This window comes from Ictalurus furcatus, chromosome 17, assembly GCF_023375685.1.
Source record: "Ictalurus furcatus strain D&B chromosome 17, Billie_1.0, whole genome shotgun sequence".
NCBI lineage: Eukaryota > Metazoa > Chordata > Actinopteri > Siluriformes > Ictaluridae > Ictalurus > Ictalurus furcatus.
In genome coordinates, this window is record NC_071271.1 from 2,420,324 (window position 1) to 2,433,731 (window position 13,408).

The following is a 13,408-nucleotide window of genomic DNA, read 5'->3' on the forward strand; positions in this document are numbered from 1 at the left end:
GGTGATTTGAAGGCTATGACTCTTTCAGAAAACTCTGTTTGGTATTCTATCATAAGCAGGAGGTTATGGGTCCTCATGTGGAGAAAAAGCACCTGCGCCAAAGCTGATTTCCAATCTCTGGGCTTGCATCCTTGGAGTGCCCTCTCCAGCCTCTCTGTGAATGGCACAAAACAGTGCAGAATTGCGAGTGTAGTCAGCTTAGAGGCTATGAGAAAATGCAGGCAAATCCCATCTGTTCTCTCATCCTTTTACCTCATACGCATTTCTGACACTTTGCCGTGTTGTCTACAGACGCTGTGAATGCAAACTGTTGCAAGTGCCAGGAGTACAGATGTTTTCGTGGCGCTTTAACCTTCCTCCTGCCTACACAGTCTTACTGAGACATAGGCCAGGCATTTCTCGATCTTCAGTTCATTTCAATTACCAAATATTTATTGCTCAGATCATCTCTGTAACCTTTATGCGCAAATGCTAAAGATCGAGGAAGAATCATACTTTGTGTTTACTTTCTGTTCATGTTTATTTCCTCTGCATACACAAGACATGCTATATTTCAGTGTTGTTTTAGGTGCACCAACTTATTTTCAGCGTGGTTTTAGGTGCACCATGTTTATTCATGTCACTGGCTGCACTTTTCTTGGAATTTATTTGATTTTATATATAAAATATTCGTAAAAATCCATGAGCATAACTTTTCATGCTAATTCTAATAGTTTTTCGTTATTAACAGTCCTTCAGTTTACAAATTGAACACAATTTCTCTGACTTATATGGCATTTGTTTCAAAATTTCATTTCAATCAAGGCATTTTTCACTGCTATATACACCGATCAGCCATAACATTAAAACCACCTGCCTAATATTGTGTAGATCCCCCTCTGACCCTTCTCCACAAGACCTCTGAAGGTGTGCTGTGGTATCTGGCACCGAGACGTTAGCAGCAGATCCTTTAAGTCCTGTAAATTGCGAGGTGGGGCCTCCATGGATCGGACTAGTTTGTCCAGCACGTCCGGTCAAACTCTCGATCGGATTGAGATCTGGGGAATTTGGAGGTCGAGTCAACACCTTGAACTCTTTGTCATGTTCCTCAAACCGTTCCTGAACAATTATTGCAATGTGGCAGGGCACATTATCGTGCTGAAAGAGGACACTTCTGTTAGGGAACACCGTTGCCATGAACTAGTGTACATGGTCTGCAACAATGTTTAGGTAGGTGGTACGTGTCACAGAATCCACATGAATACAGGACCCAAGGTCTCCCAGCAGAACATTGTCCAGAGCATCACACTGCCTCCACCGGCTCACCTTCTGCCCATAGTGCATCCTGGTGCATCTCTTCCTCAGGTAAGCAACACACACACACACACACCTGGCCTCCACATGATGTAAAAGAAATTGTGATTCCTCAGATCAGGCCACCTTCTTCTATTGCTCCATGGTCCAGTTCTGATGCTCACGTACCCATTATAAGAGCTTTCCATGGTGGACAGGGGTCAGCATGGGCACTCTGACCAGTCTGCGGCTACACAGCCGCATGCACAGCAAGCTGTGTGTTCTGACTCCTTTCTATCATAGGCAGCATTAACTTTTTCAGCAATTTGTGCTACAGCAGCTGTTCTGTGGGATCAGACCAGACTGACTAGCTTTCGCTCTGCACGGGCATCAGTGAGCTTTGGGCACACATGACTCTGTCACCGGTTCACCGGTTGTCCTTCCTTGGACCACTTTTGGTAGGTACTAACCACTGCGTACTGGGAAGACCCCACAAGTCCTGCTGTTTTGGAGATGCTCTGACCCAGTCTAGACTTCACAATTTGGCCCTTGTCAAAATCATCCATTTTTCCTGCTTCCAAAGCATCAACTTCAAGAACTGACTGTTCACTTGCTGCCTAATATATCCCACCCCTTGACAGGTGCCACAGTAATGAGATAATCAGTGTTATTCACGTCACCTGTCAGTGGTTTTAATGTTATGGCTGATCAATGTATATGAAAGTAGTGTGCAAAAGTTTGTTTACCCTTAGAGAAACAATGAAGAGCACAAGAAAATATATAATTTACAGCAACAGAACCTTTAGTTGCTAAGGTTTCACCAATGTTCATTAAGTACCACTAGTAAGAAAAAATGGTACAGTATTTAAATGATATCAGTTCAAAATCCTTTAATTACTTGCAGGTCCACCACTTGGCTGTTATAACTATCTCCAACCTTTCATAATCATTCCTTTTGCCAAAACTGAAAACCAAGGATAAACTCAAAAGAGCAGAACACCAAATCAAATGAAGTCAAATAGAAAAAAATAATAATAATAAATTGGAAAGTTGTATTAATTCCACTCAGCGTCGTGCTGTTATAGGAAAATAAACGATAGGGTGGTGTGATGAATCTGAGTCACTGAGTTTCCACAGCATGTACAATATGTTTTTCTTCCTTTTGTACCACAGCAATTTGCCAACAAAGACAATTTATTTATTTAATAACCATCAGGTTCTCACTTACATAATACGTGTACAAGTCCCTGTGAACGAGCTGTTAGTATAGAACTGATAACGTATTCGAAGAAGCACATTAATATAACCCTGCCCTGCTGTTATAGAAAATTAATCAACACCTGCTGACCAATCAGAATGCAGAATTCAACAACACAAAATTATGACGTGAAAAAGCTGATCTCCTCTACCTCCTAAACCTAAGTTTAACCCCAAAGCAAGACAGCTCAGTTCTACCCCAAAATATATCCAAGATACCCCAAAACCATTATACAGTTAAGATCATGCTAACCAATAGACAGTGCATTTAATGTGATGCTCGGTCTACAATTTAATGACGAACGTCGTGCTTTTTATTTTTCAAACTTAAGCTGGCTTTGGGTTTACCTGATGTGTCAGCAGAGTATCCTGCTGTTGCGGTCATTATGTGACTGTGCTGAAAAAGGACCTGTCACAAAGAGCGATGCACACATCAACTGTTCCTTTAAATGGCGTACTTACTGAGTCACCATCCTGAAGTTGTTTATTTTCCTATAACAGCACATCCAAAAATGTTTTTTATTCCTGTCATACTAGTGCAATTTACCAAGAAAAACAAGTCTGTTCCTGTTCTCACTTAGATTATAACAGCTATAAGCAGTGGTTCTCTCTCTCTCTCTCTCTCTCTCTCTCTTGCTCTCTCTCTCTCTTGCTCTCTTTCTCTATTTCTCTTGAAGTTAAAACAAAGAAAAACACAGCTTGTCATTTTATCGAGAAACCACAAAGTGTAAGATATTGGAAAAGTTACAGCTTCACAAAGCGCTGACACTGGAGACTCCTTCCGTAAATGTTTAAATAAACGTCTCCTTACCTTGTCCACCGTACAAGTCCCTGTGAGTGAACTGTTACTATTGAACCCATAGCGTATGAGAACGAATGCTGGAACAGGAACCGTCAGAAATCGGTATTCATCATAAATGATATCAGTAAAATGTATAAATGTGTCTAAAACCGTGCAGGTAGAAAACTAAGAAATATATACAGTGTTTACACACTATTCATCGGGAGTTTACTGCTATAGAAGTCTTTAATAATAAAAGCTTTTCTGGTATTTTTAAGCTGGATTTTTCTTTGTTTTGCCAAATTCACCGAAGGGGAAAGGACGTGGGATGTGACAGGCGTTCATTTGCGGCAAACATGTCGATCAATAAAACCCAAATGTGCTCTGTGGCACCGTTTAACATATTGGCACCGGACTTGACAACAACAGTCAGTCCCTCCAGGATTTCTCGATTTTTGCAATCGCAGAAACAAACGCAGAATCGAGCAAACTCCGCAATATTTGGAGGAGCTTGCAATTTCTCAAAATGACCGCAGATTTGGGCCGAGACGCGTCATGTGACATCATCACAACAAACATTCAGCCAAAGCCCTCTTCGAGTAGGTCTCATTGACCAATAAACATCACTGTGAAAGACTGCGCAAAACTATTTCGTTCAATTGCAGTTTTGCCAATACAAGTAGTAAAAAAAATTTGTAAAAAGCCGCAGCAAAAGTCAGCATTTATGGCTGCACCAATCATCCAAAAAACCTCTCAAAATCCTGAACAACAAACCGACAGAGCTCCAAGTCGCAGCCTGCTCCATCCTGCAGCGCGTGCACAATTCTCTCCTGCCCTACATGGATTTCTAATCCCCTTGATTGTTGCTCTTCTTGAGAGATCATTTGTTTAGGTACAGGAAGAGACCTGCGAAACCATTAGACCCTGAACAAACATAACGCCCTTCTTTAATTGCTGTTTGCTTCGTTGGTTTAGGGGACAGCAGTAAAACGTAGGCCTGTTTCATAAACCGTGAGTTATTAGGACATAAAATTAATTTGTTTTAGGAGAGCTAATGAACAAGTGTGCAGATATGCCAGGTTCGGGCCTGGGAAGAGAATACTATTGAAAGTGTGAGGAATTTAGACAGTTCGGTAGAACTATTTAACTACAGTAATACACTGTTCAAAAGGAAAACCTCATAAAAAGAGTATTATAAATCTGCGTGTGGGTGAGTTTGGTGTGTGTGTTAATAACTGTGGCTTCTAGTACTGTGTCATTAGTCTATTCATGGAGTCTAATTGAAGTTTTCTAAAGACGCAGCTCGTCACAGTTGGCTAACGCGACACAGTGCATTCATAAACTCTGAGCACATTGTTATTGTTTTTTTTTTTAAAGATAATCCCTAATTCCTTATTAGTTGTGTGCTTAATGATTGCACAGAGAAGCAATACACAAAAGGAGCTCCAGCGCCACAAAACAGCCCTGCTTTCAACGTTTCATATCATAAAATGCAACATTCTGCCATTAAAGGATAAGTAGGAAATATAAAACATGGAACGTCCGTGAAGCTAGTTAGTTCCTGTTGCATTATGGAAGTTGTAAACACCAACGCTAACGCTACAAATAAACGTATGCAGTAAAATGTAACCTTGGATTATAAATGGCACAATTTTTGTGATGGAGCTATTATAGCGCCCCTGATTGTTGTCACGGTTACAATCCAACTTGCTTACTGAGTACATGGAGAATTGATTTAGAAATAAGATGAAATATTTGACTGGATCTGCTTAATTATTTAAGTATGAACTATGGAACAATGTCCTGATATTAAAATCTTTTCTTCAGATGAGTTTCTTTATAATTAATTAAAATGTAATGAATTATAATTACAGACATATAGATAAAATAACTGTTTGCAAAATCTTTCCAATGAAATAATAAGCTGACTTAATAGTTAAAGTGAAAATTGTTTAAATATGTAAATTGGTATTTATAAAATGAAAGTTTCTCATAAACTGTTGCTATTTAAATGCTTTGTTAGCATAAAGGTTTGCTTTTCCACTCATCTGCATAAAGAAGTGCTTTTTTATGCATTAACATAAAGGTGTGCATTTTCAGTATATTTGCAGCAAAAGGAGTTTGTTTGTTTGTTTTTTTCACTCATGTGCATAAAGTTGGGGTTTTATTTGCTCGTTTGCATAAAGGAGTGCTTTTTTTTAGACATTATGTTAATAAAGGTATACTTTTCATTCATTTGCATATAGGCATGGTTTTCATTGCCCATGCTTTTGTCACTTAGTTGCATAAAGGTAGGGTTTGCCTACTATTTGCATAGAGGTGGAGTCTTCCACTATATTTGCATAAAGGCATGTTTTCTTCACTGATTTACATAAATGTCTGCTTTTTCACTTATTTGCATAAAATCTGGTTTTTTCACTTATTTGCATAAAGGCATGTTTTCATTACTTAGTATTTAGTATGTAAAAGGTTTCTCTTTTATTGCAATATTTCTCAGCATATTTGCCTCAAGCCGTGTTTGCTTGTTTGTTTGCTTTTTTAAAAAACTCATTTGCATAAAGGTGGGGTTTTATTTGCTCATTTGCATAAATGACTGTTTTTTATGCATTAATATAAAGGTGTGATTTTCATTAATTAGCATATATGCATGGTTTTCGTTACTCGTTTGCATAAAGGTGTGCTTTTCATTCATTTGCATATAGGCGTGGTTTTCATTTCTCGTTTGGTGTTCATGTGTTTGTCCTCCATTTGCATGGAGGCGGAGTCTTCTACTTATTTGCATAAAGGCATGTATTCTTTACTGATTTACATAAACGTCTGCTTTTTCACTTATTTGCATAAACTCAGGGTTTTTTTCACTCATTTGCATAAAGGCATGACTTCATTACTTACTATTTAGTATGTGAAAGGTTTCTCTTTTATTGCAATATTTCTCAGCATATTTGCATCAAGCCGTGTTTGCTTGTTTGTTTGCATTCATTTGCATAAAGGCGGGGTTTGCGAAGGCGCGCGCGTGAGTATCCCGTTGCCGTGACGACCGGGAAAGCGTGCCAACCGCGCGCTCGCGCAGGGGGGCAGCACCATCAGCAGCGGCTGCAGCGCGAGCGGCAGCAGCGATGTATAGCGGTGCAGCGGGAGCGCGCGCACAGACCGCGGAGAGAGAGAGCGCGCGCTCCGAATCCACTCAGGCTGTGCCTCCTCGCGCAGCGAGCGGCGCATCATCACGGACCGGATCTCTGCGGCTCCTGTGTTTATTTTTTGTACCCCCGAACTCGCGTTTTTTTTCAGAGCGAATCCGCGCGCAAAAGTGAGAGAAATTTTTAGGAAACAGTTTCGGGACGCTTTGCAAAGCTACTCGAGCGCTTTTCATCACCTTTATTTTGAGCACGCACATACTTTTTTCCCCTCCTCTTCTCTTCTCTGTCTTTCTCTTGGATCTATCGCCGCGTGTTGTGTGCCGTGATGTCGGTGCGGAGGAACGCGTGCTGCTGGTGCCACTTGCACGCGACCCTGTTCCGACTGCTGTGTGTTCTTCTGCCCGCAGGCTTTCCCGCACGGAGCGTGGACGTTCAGCGCGCGACGGACAACATCACCGTGCGCCAGGGAGACACAGCCGTCATCAGGTAAGAGGAGAGAGAGAGAGTGTGTGTGCATGCGCGCGCGCGCGCGCGGGTGCAACTTTTGCGCTTGCGACTCCACGCATGTTTGATCTTTTAAACTATTTTACGCATAATTCCAGTCATGCATTCTAATACTGGAGACCATAAAAAAAAATCTCCCAGATGCTTGAAAAATAAAAATAAAGCGAGGAAAATAAATGCGCGTGTAAATTTTTTAGAGTTGTGAGGCTTTCTGCTGCATATTGGCAGCTTGTCTTCGGGGTTAATCTGCATGCACTTCATCAGCTGTTCTCCTGCTGCGAGGAAGAAGTGGTTCACAAATAAATATAAAAAATCAGAAGAGCATGATAATGCCATCTGCCATCCAAATATCCAAATGGTGCTATGGACAGCATGGTGCATTTATTTATTTATTTATTTATTTATTTATTTATTATTTTTTAGAATTTAAATCCAGTGATTTTCTTTTGCATTAAATTTTATTTCAGCACTAGAAACCACACCTCACCATTATCAAAGTTATTTCTCCTATCAATAAATTCATCTGGAATCTAATGATGATTTAAATAAGGTTCAGAAACAAAGGTGAGACACTGCATGTAGAAATGACAATTTCGGTCATTTTATTCAAGATTTTTTTTGATTAAGTTGCGTCACAGAAACATGTTTATTTCACTGTTTGTTTGCGTTTATCACGACCACCATATTATCTGAAACCTACATATTCGACTTTGAAGAACACTTAAGCGCCACCCTCTTCACGATCGCATCACAGCGCTTACTAGAGTGTAAACACCTTAAACCGCTTTGTATTCTTCAAAGCGTTTTCTTTCCAATCAGAGTTTTTCTACACTCAGCAGCAAAATTCTCAGGTTTTAGATGCAGTCATGAAATTTTTTTTAAAACGACAGTGAATTTCCCCAAATTGTTTACAATTATTGGATTTCTGTTAGTTTTTTTTTTATTATTTTATTTTTTTAATTAAAACAAAGTACGGTGTTTTCTTGATTAAAGAATGAAAAATGTAAAGCAGATTTCCCAGGAAACTGTGCTCCGAACGTCTTTCTCTCGAGAGCGTTTTCAGTGAGAAATAAATAATTAAATTCTGACTTCAAAACTTCACAAGACATCAAAAGAGTTTTGGTTGTATTAAGTATGCAAGTGTATACATATTTAATTACTAGACGCCTCATTTGCATTCATAAATTACAACGAACAAAGCAGTTTAAGAATATTAGCGATCCACTGATTACAATATCTTTTTTGTTTGATTGTTGTGAAAAATCACTTGATGCAACCGAAGTGTTTTGCCCTAAAAACATCTTTGACTCTTATAAATAGACAAAATATTCTTGTCCATGTTTAAATAATGTGCCTATTTTTTAATAGCTTGTTGTTGTTGTTGTTGTTTAATGAATCTGTAGTTGGTGGGTGGGTGAGTTTTTATTATTTTTTACATTTTACGTTCAGAAGCACAAATTCAGAACTGCAAATCACACTGCGAACGACACGTTTAGACTTGCAGATTCACCGCTGTGCATTTTGAAATTTGGAAAACTGTTACAACTTTAGATTTTTTGAGTTAAATCTTTTTTTTAAACCAATATCCTTTCTCCACACCACTACTCTATTTTCTCATGGCTAAGACATTCCTCTTATTATTATTATTATTATTATTATTATTATTCATTATCAGTAAAGTTACAATTGACATCATATTATGCGAAACTGATTGTTAAATCTTCTTGTGATAAGCTAGTTTGAATAATAGCAGAACGCCCACTACAACATCTCTGGGAAATTTGAAAAAGTTTGTCCAATGACGAGGAACAAGCGAGTTTTGCTAGCTGAAACAGAAGCAAACTACTTCCTGTCCCCAATGACCACACCGAACAACCACCCGAGCAACCACTGGTCACGCCTTTCTTTGTTTGTTTGTTTTCACGTTAACGATTATTTAGAGGCCTAACATTTGTTTTTGTTTTTTTTTAGTTTGTTATTAGCCACAGTTAGCTAATGATATTACATTTGTAGCTGTAAAGACCTAGCCCACTATTATTTTAGCTGGGATTTTTGCTTGTACGATGAAAAACAAATGAGGTATTCTTAGCTGTGCGATTTTTATGTCACATCATGTTATTTTTTTCCCCTCCCAAATTGCCATTCCAGTAAAGTCATTGGGTCTAATGAGGGCATGGTTAAGTCATGGTGAGAGTTGTGTACTTTAACCCAAGGCATGAGAATTTCGACTGAATTACAACAAGCAAGACTGAATTTCATCTCATTAGAATTGAAGACATGTACAAACTCTAACTTTACCCCGAACCCTAACCGAAACCTTGAGTTACTTAATGTAAATATCTTCTGACACGTCAGACAGAGCTCATGAAGAACTTGATAACGATCGTTAGAGCAGGACGAGGCGAGCGGACAGCTGTTAAATACTTAAACGTGCGCCGAGCACATGGATCTCCACCCCGAGGACTGGAGATAACAACGCCTGGCATGACTTCTGGCAGTGAGGTGATTCTCATTACATTGTCGTCTGACAGATTGTAGGTCTTCCATAACAGCACGATGTTTGTTCGCAGGACTCCTTTATGAGGAATATGATCGTTTTTTCTCAACTAGGTTTGTTCAATTCCTTCAGGACAGGATGAAGAAGAAATCCAATTATAGCACAATGTGTTGGTTGGGTTTTAAAGATGTTCCTTCATTACCACTAAGAACAAAAACTGGTTCAGGGTACTTGGGTCGATCGCCATGTCCAGGTTTCTTTTGGGGTGTCCAGTTTCCTCTGTCCTTTGAAAAACATGCATCCCCCGCAAATCTCCCCATTTTATGTAATTTGGTCCCACTCATCAAGAGCTTCTGATTCCTTCTAACACTGACCTCTACATTCTTACTGTCTGCTCAAACTCTGCAAAATTTGCCAAACTTTGCACGTTTCTTCTTGACATAGCTGTTCGAACTCTGCCAGAAGTCAGACACTGCCTTCTTCAAATCAGGCCTGGATACAGACAGGGTCATGACAAAACTGCCTTTTTATTTATTTATTTATTTTAGTTCTTTTCTAACAATTTTTATTGCTTGGTTCTCCACGATACGCCCACATTTCAGTCTTCTCTTGGACTTTTTTTTTTTTTTGCTTGTGAAAGCTCTGTAGTTTCATATTTCTAACCATATATATATGCAAGGTTTTAAAATAGCCACCAGGTGTTTGGGGAGGAATAACAGACTACCACTTATCTTATCTTGTCTGAATAACAGACTACCACTTGTCAAGACATGCAATTTATTAAACGTAAGAGCGCCACTCTGTTGTTCTTTAATATGAAATCATGTCACTGGGGAAAATTAGAAAGTTATGCAAGAAGTATAAAGCAAATGCTCTGTAAGAAGCTGATTATGAGGCTGATTTAAAAAAAAAAAAAAAAAGCTTTCATTAAGTTTTAACGAATGGAGAAAATAAGCGGTATATTCTTGCAGTTGGGTGATTACGCCCTTTTAATATTAAGTTGATACATTGTCATTTTTAAGAATTATTGAAAGAGAGCTTAAAGGAGATTAAAAATGATCCGTTGGTTTGGTATACCTTTGGCATTGTGATGACTAAAACCTGGGGATGGGTGTGCTAATTTTTGCACACTGAACTGCTGAACAGCCAGTGACTTGTCTTTTGATGCACACACCTTGGCTATTTTCAGTCTTAATTTCTTGTATCATGTGCTGCTGAGATTAGAGTAGATTATTTGCTTGAAGCGATTATTGTTCGTTTATTTGTAGTGTATCATTAAATGGTTTTCGGGAGTCCTCACGAGTGTGCGCAGGTTTGTATGCGTGAAGGAAGTGTGAGCTTGTGAGAATTTGATTTCTCACAAATCTCCGACTTCCTGTCAGCGCTCTCTCAGGACTTTCATCTGCGCATCATTCGCAAGCTGCCTTCTTATGTGAAACAGTCACTTGACTGGAATGTTGCTTTCATTCATCTTTTTCATCTTTTTTTGAGTTTTATTTTGCTTGTTCATGTTGTAATTACTGTATACCGCTGTTTAATGCCATTTACATTTCGGCTGCAAACGTTATCCAACGGCGGCCTGTCATGTGGAGCACTGCTTCTCAAAATGGAGTCCATAGACTCTGAGTTATCCGTGATGTACATCCAGGACATCCATGATTGTTTTTTACTTTGTTCTGGAAATCATAACCCATTATTATTATTATTATTATTATTATTATTATTATTATTATTATAGTTATTATGCTGACTATTGAGAATATCCAAAATGATTGTACATATTCAAATAAAATGTTCCTCGGGGGTCTGTGGATTTATTTTAAAGCTAAAGGCATCCCTTACTGCAAAAACTTTTGAGAACCCCAGGTGCAGAGCGCCCAAAAGAAGTTTTGCCTAGATCACCTTTTCGGGTTTGTTTGCAGAAAATATCCATTCAAGCGTTTATTTGAAAAAAGTGGGGAGAAAAATATGGCACAAACACAAATCTGTCACCAAAAGTTAATGAAAAGAGGCTCTCGAGGATGACTCTCAGTACGATGCTCCCGCCACCATGCTTCACTGTAGGGATGGTTTCTGAAAAAATAACATTACATGTTATAACATGACATTTCTTGCGTCACACAAAACAAATATTTTGGGAAATATAGTTTTGTATTTAAAATAAAGTGATTCTACTTAAGAAAGCATCTCAGTTTTGTTTTTATTAAAATCAATTAAAATAATTGACAAATAGTTGTTTTTAGCTAGCTCTAGCTGCTTTTTTTTCCCATGCGAATCCATCAAAGTACAAAGAATTATATCTGTCCTCTGAAAAGCTCAGCTTATTGTCAACAACAAACTGAGTTAGCATGTTTCCACAAGTTTAGAAAATTAGCTTACCCTGTGATGATTTTATAGCATTGAGATTCAACAAATCCATTTGATGAGAACTGTTTATTTCTGTTTAGCTAACGCTACAATTGCATCACATTGGCATTCAAAACGCAGGCGACTTGAACACCTCAGCGAGTGCTAATCGGTAGTCTGTATATCAAAGTTCTCAGGCACTACTTGTGGAGGATTAGCCTTTGCCATTGTGAGGCTAATGAAACCTGTTGAGTTGGTGTGAGACGGGTTCGAGGTGTTTCAGTGTCCTCTCTCTCTCTCTCTCTCTCTCTCTCTCTCTCTCTCTCTCTGCATCCCTCTCTCTCTCTCTGAAAGGTTTTGACATTCCTCCACATAGCGAATTGTAATTCTCCAGACCTTTAGAGGTTTTGTTAAACTCGATTTGGAGGCCCCGCACAGCCTCTGGCTGCGTTTCTGTATTCATGAGAAGCATCAGCGATGATGAAAATGAGGGATGAGAGTCTGTGTGAGGCAGGGTTGTTGTGTACGGTGGCCTGGAGGAGTCAGCTAGACCCTTTTCCATCAGCCTCGAGCTATGGTGGAAATCTCCTGCTGTCTGTCTCTAGCCTGTGTCTGCTTCGGTTTCATAAACAGTGCTAGAATATATATATCTATATACATGTGTGTACTGTGTATTAAGATCTAAAATTATGTTCTCTGAATGCTATGGTTCTGCACACGTTGTTTGTTTCCAACAATGTATAAAAAAAAGAGCTGAAATTAGGAGTAAGGAATGTGTGCGTGTGTGTTAAAAAAATTCCTGACTCCCCATTTCAGGTGATTTTATTATTATCTATCTGTCCATTTTCTGTACGGCTTATCCTACACTGTGTCGCAGGGAGCCTGGAGCTTATAGGAGACTCGGGGCACGAGGAGGTGGACACCCTGGTCAGGGTGCCTACCCATCGCAGGGCACAATCACACACTCATTTATACACTACGGACAATTTGGAAATGCCAATCAGCCTACAACGCATGTCTTTGGACTGGGGGAGGAAACCGGAGTACCTGGAGGAAACCCCCGAAGCATGGGGAGAACATGCAGACTCCGCACACGCGGGGCGGCGGCAGGAATCGAACCTCCAACCCTGGAGGTGTGAGGATAATTTGTTAACCACTAAGCCACCGAGCCCCCATATTATTAATTTTATTATCCATCCATCCATTCATCTTCTATACCGCTTTATCCTTTTCACGGTCACGGGGGAACCTGGAACCTATCCCAGGGAGCATGGGGCACAAGGCGGGGTACACCCTGGACAGGGTGCCAATCCATCGCAGGGCACAATCACATACACACTCACACACCCATTCATACACTACGGACACTTTGGACATGCCAATCAGCCTACCATGCATGTCTTTGGACTGGGGGAGGAAACCGGAGCACCCGGAGGAAACCCCCGCAGCACGGGGAGAACATGCAAACTCTGCACACACAGGGTCACGGTGGGAATCGAACCCCCGACCCTGGAGGTGTGAGGCGAACGTGCAAACCACTAACCACCATGCTCCCTAATTTTATTATTATTATTATTATTATTATTATTATTATTATTATTGTTGTTGTTGTTG

At 39.7% G+C, this 13,408-nt stretch overlaps 1 protein-coding gene across 3 annotated transcripts in view; it reads left to right on the plus strand.

The window, feature by feature from the left end:
- The window catches only part of lsamp (limbic system associated membrane protein), a 690,614-nt gene that overhangs the window by 474,372 nt on the left and 202,834 nt on the right, over positions 1-13,408 (plus strand). For 2 of the 3 annotated variants that reach the window (XM_053647175.1, XM_053647177.1), the window contains one exon: positions 6,855-6,933. In XM_053647175.1, the coding sequence (XP_053503150.1) occupies positions 6,855-6,933 (79 nt within the window). Of the gene's footprint in view, positions 1-6,055; positions 6,934-13,408 lie in introns of those variants that run through there. The other variant, XM_053647176.1, reaches the window with a different exon arrangement.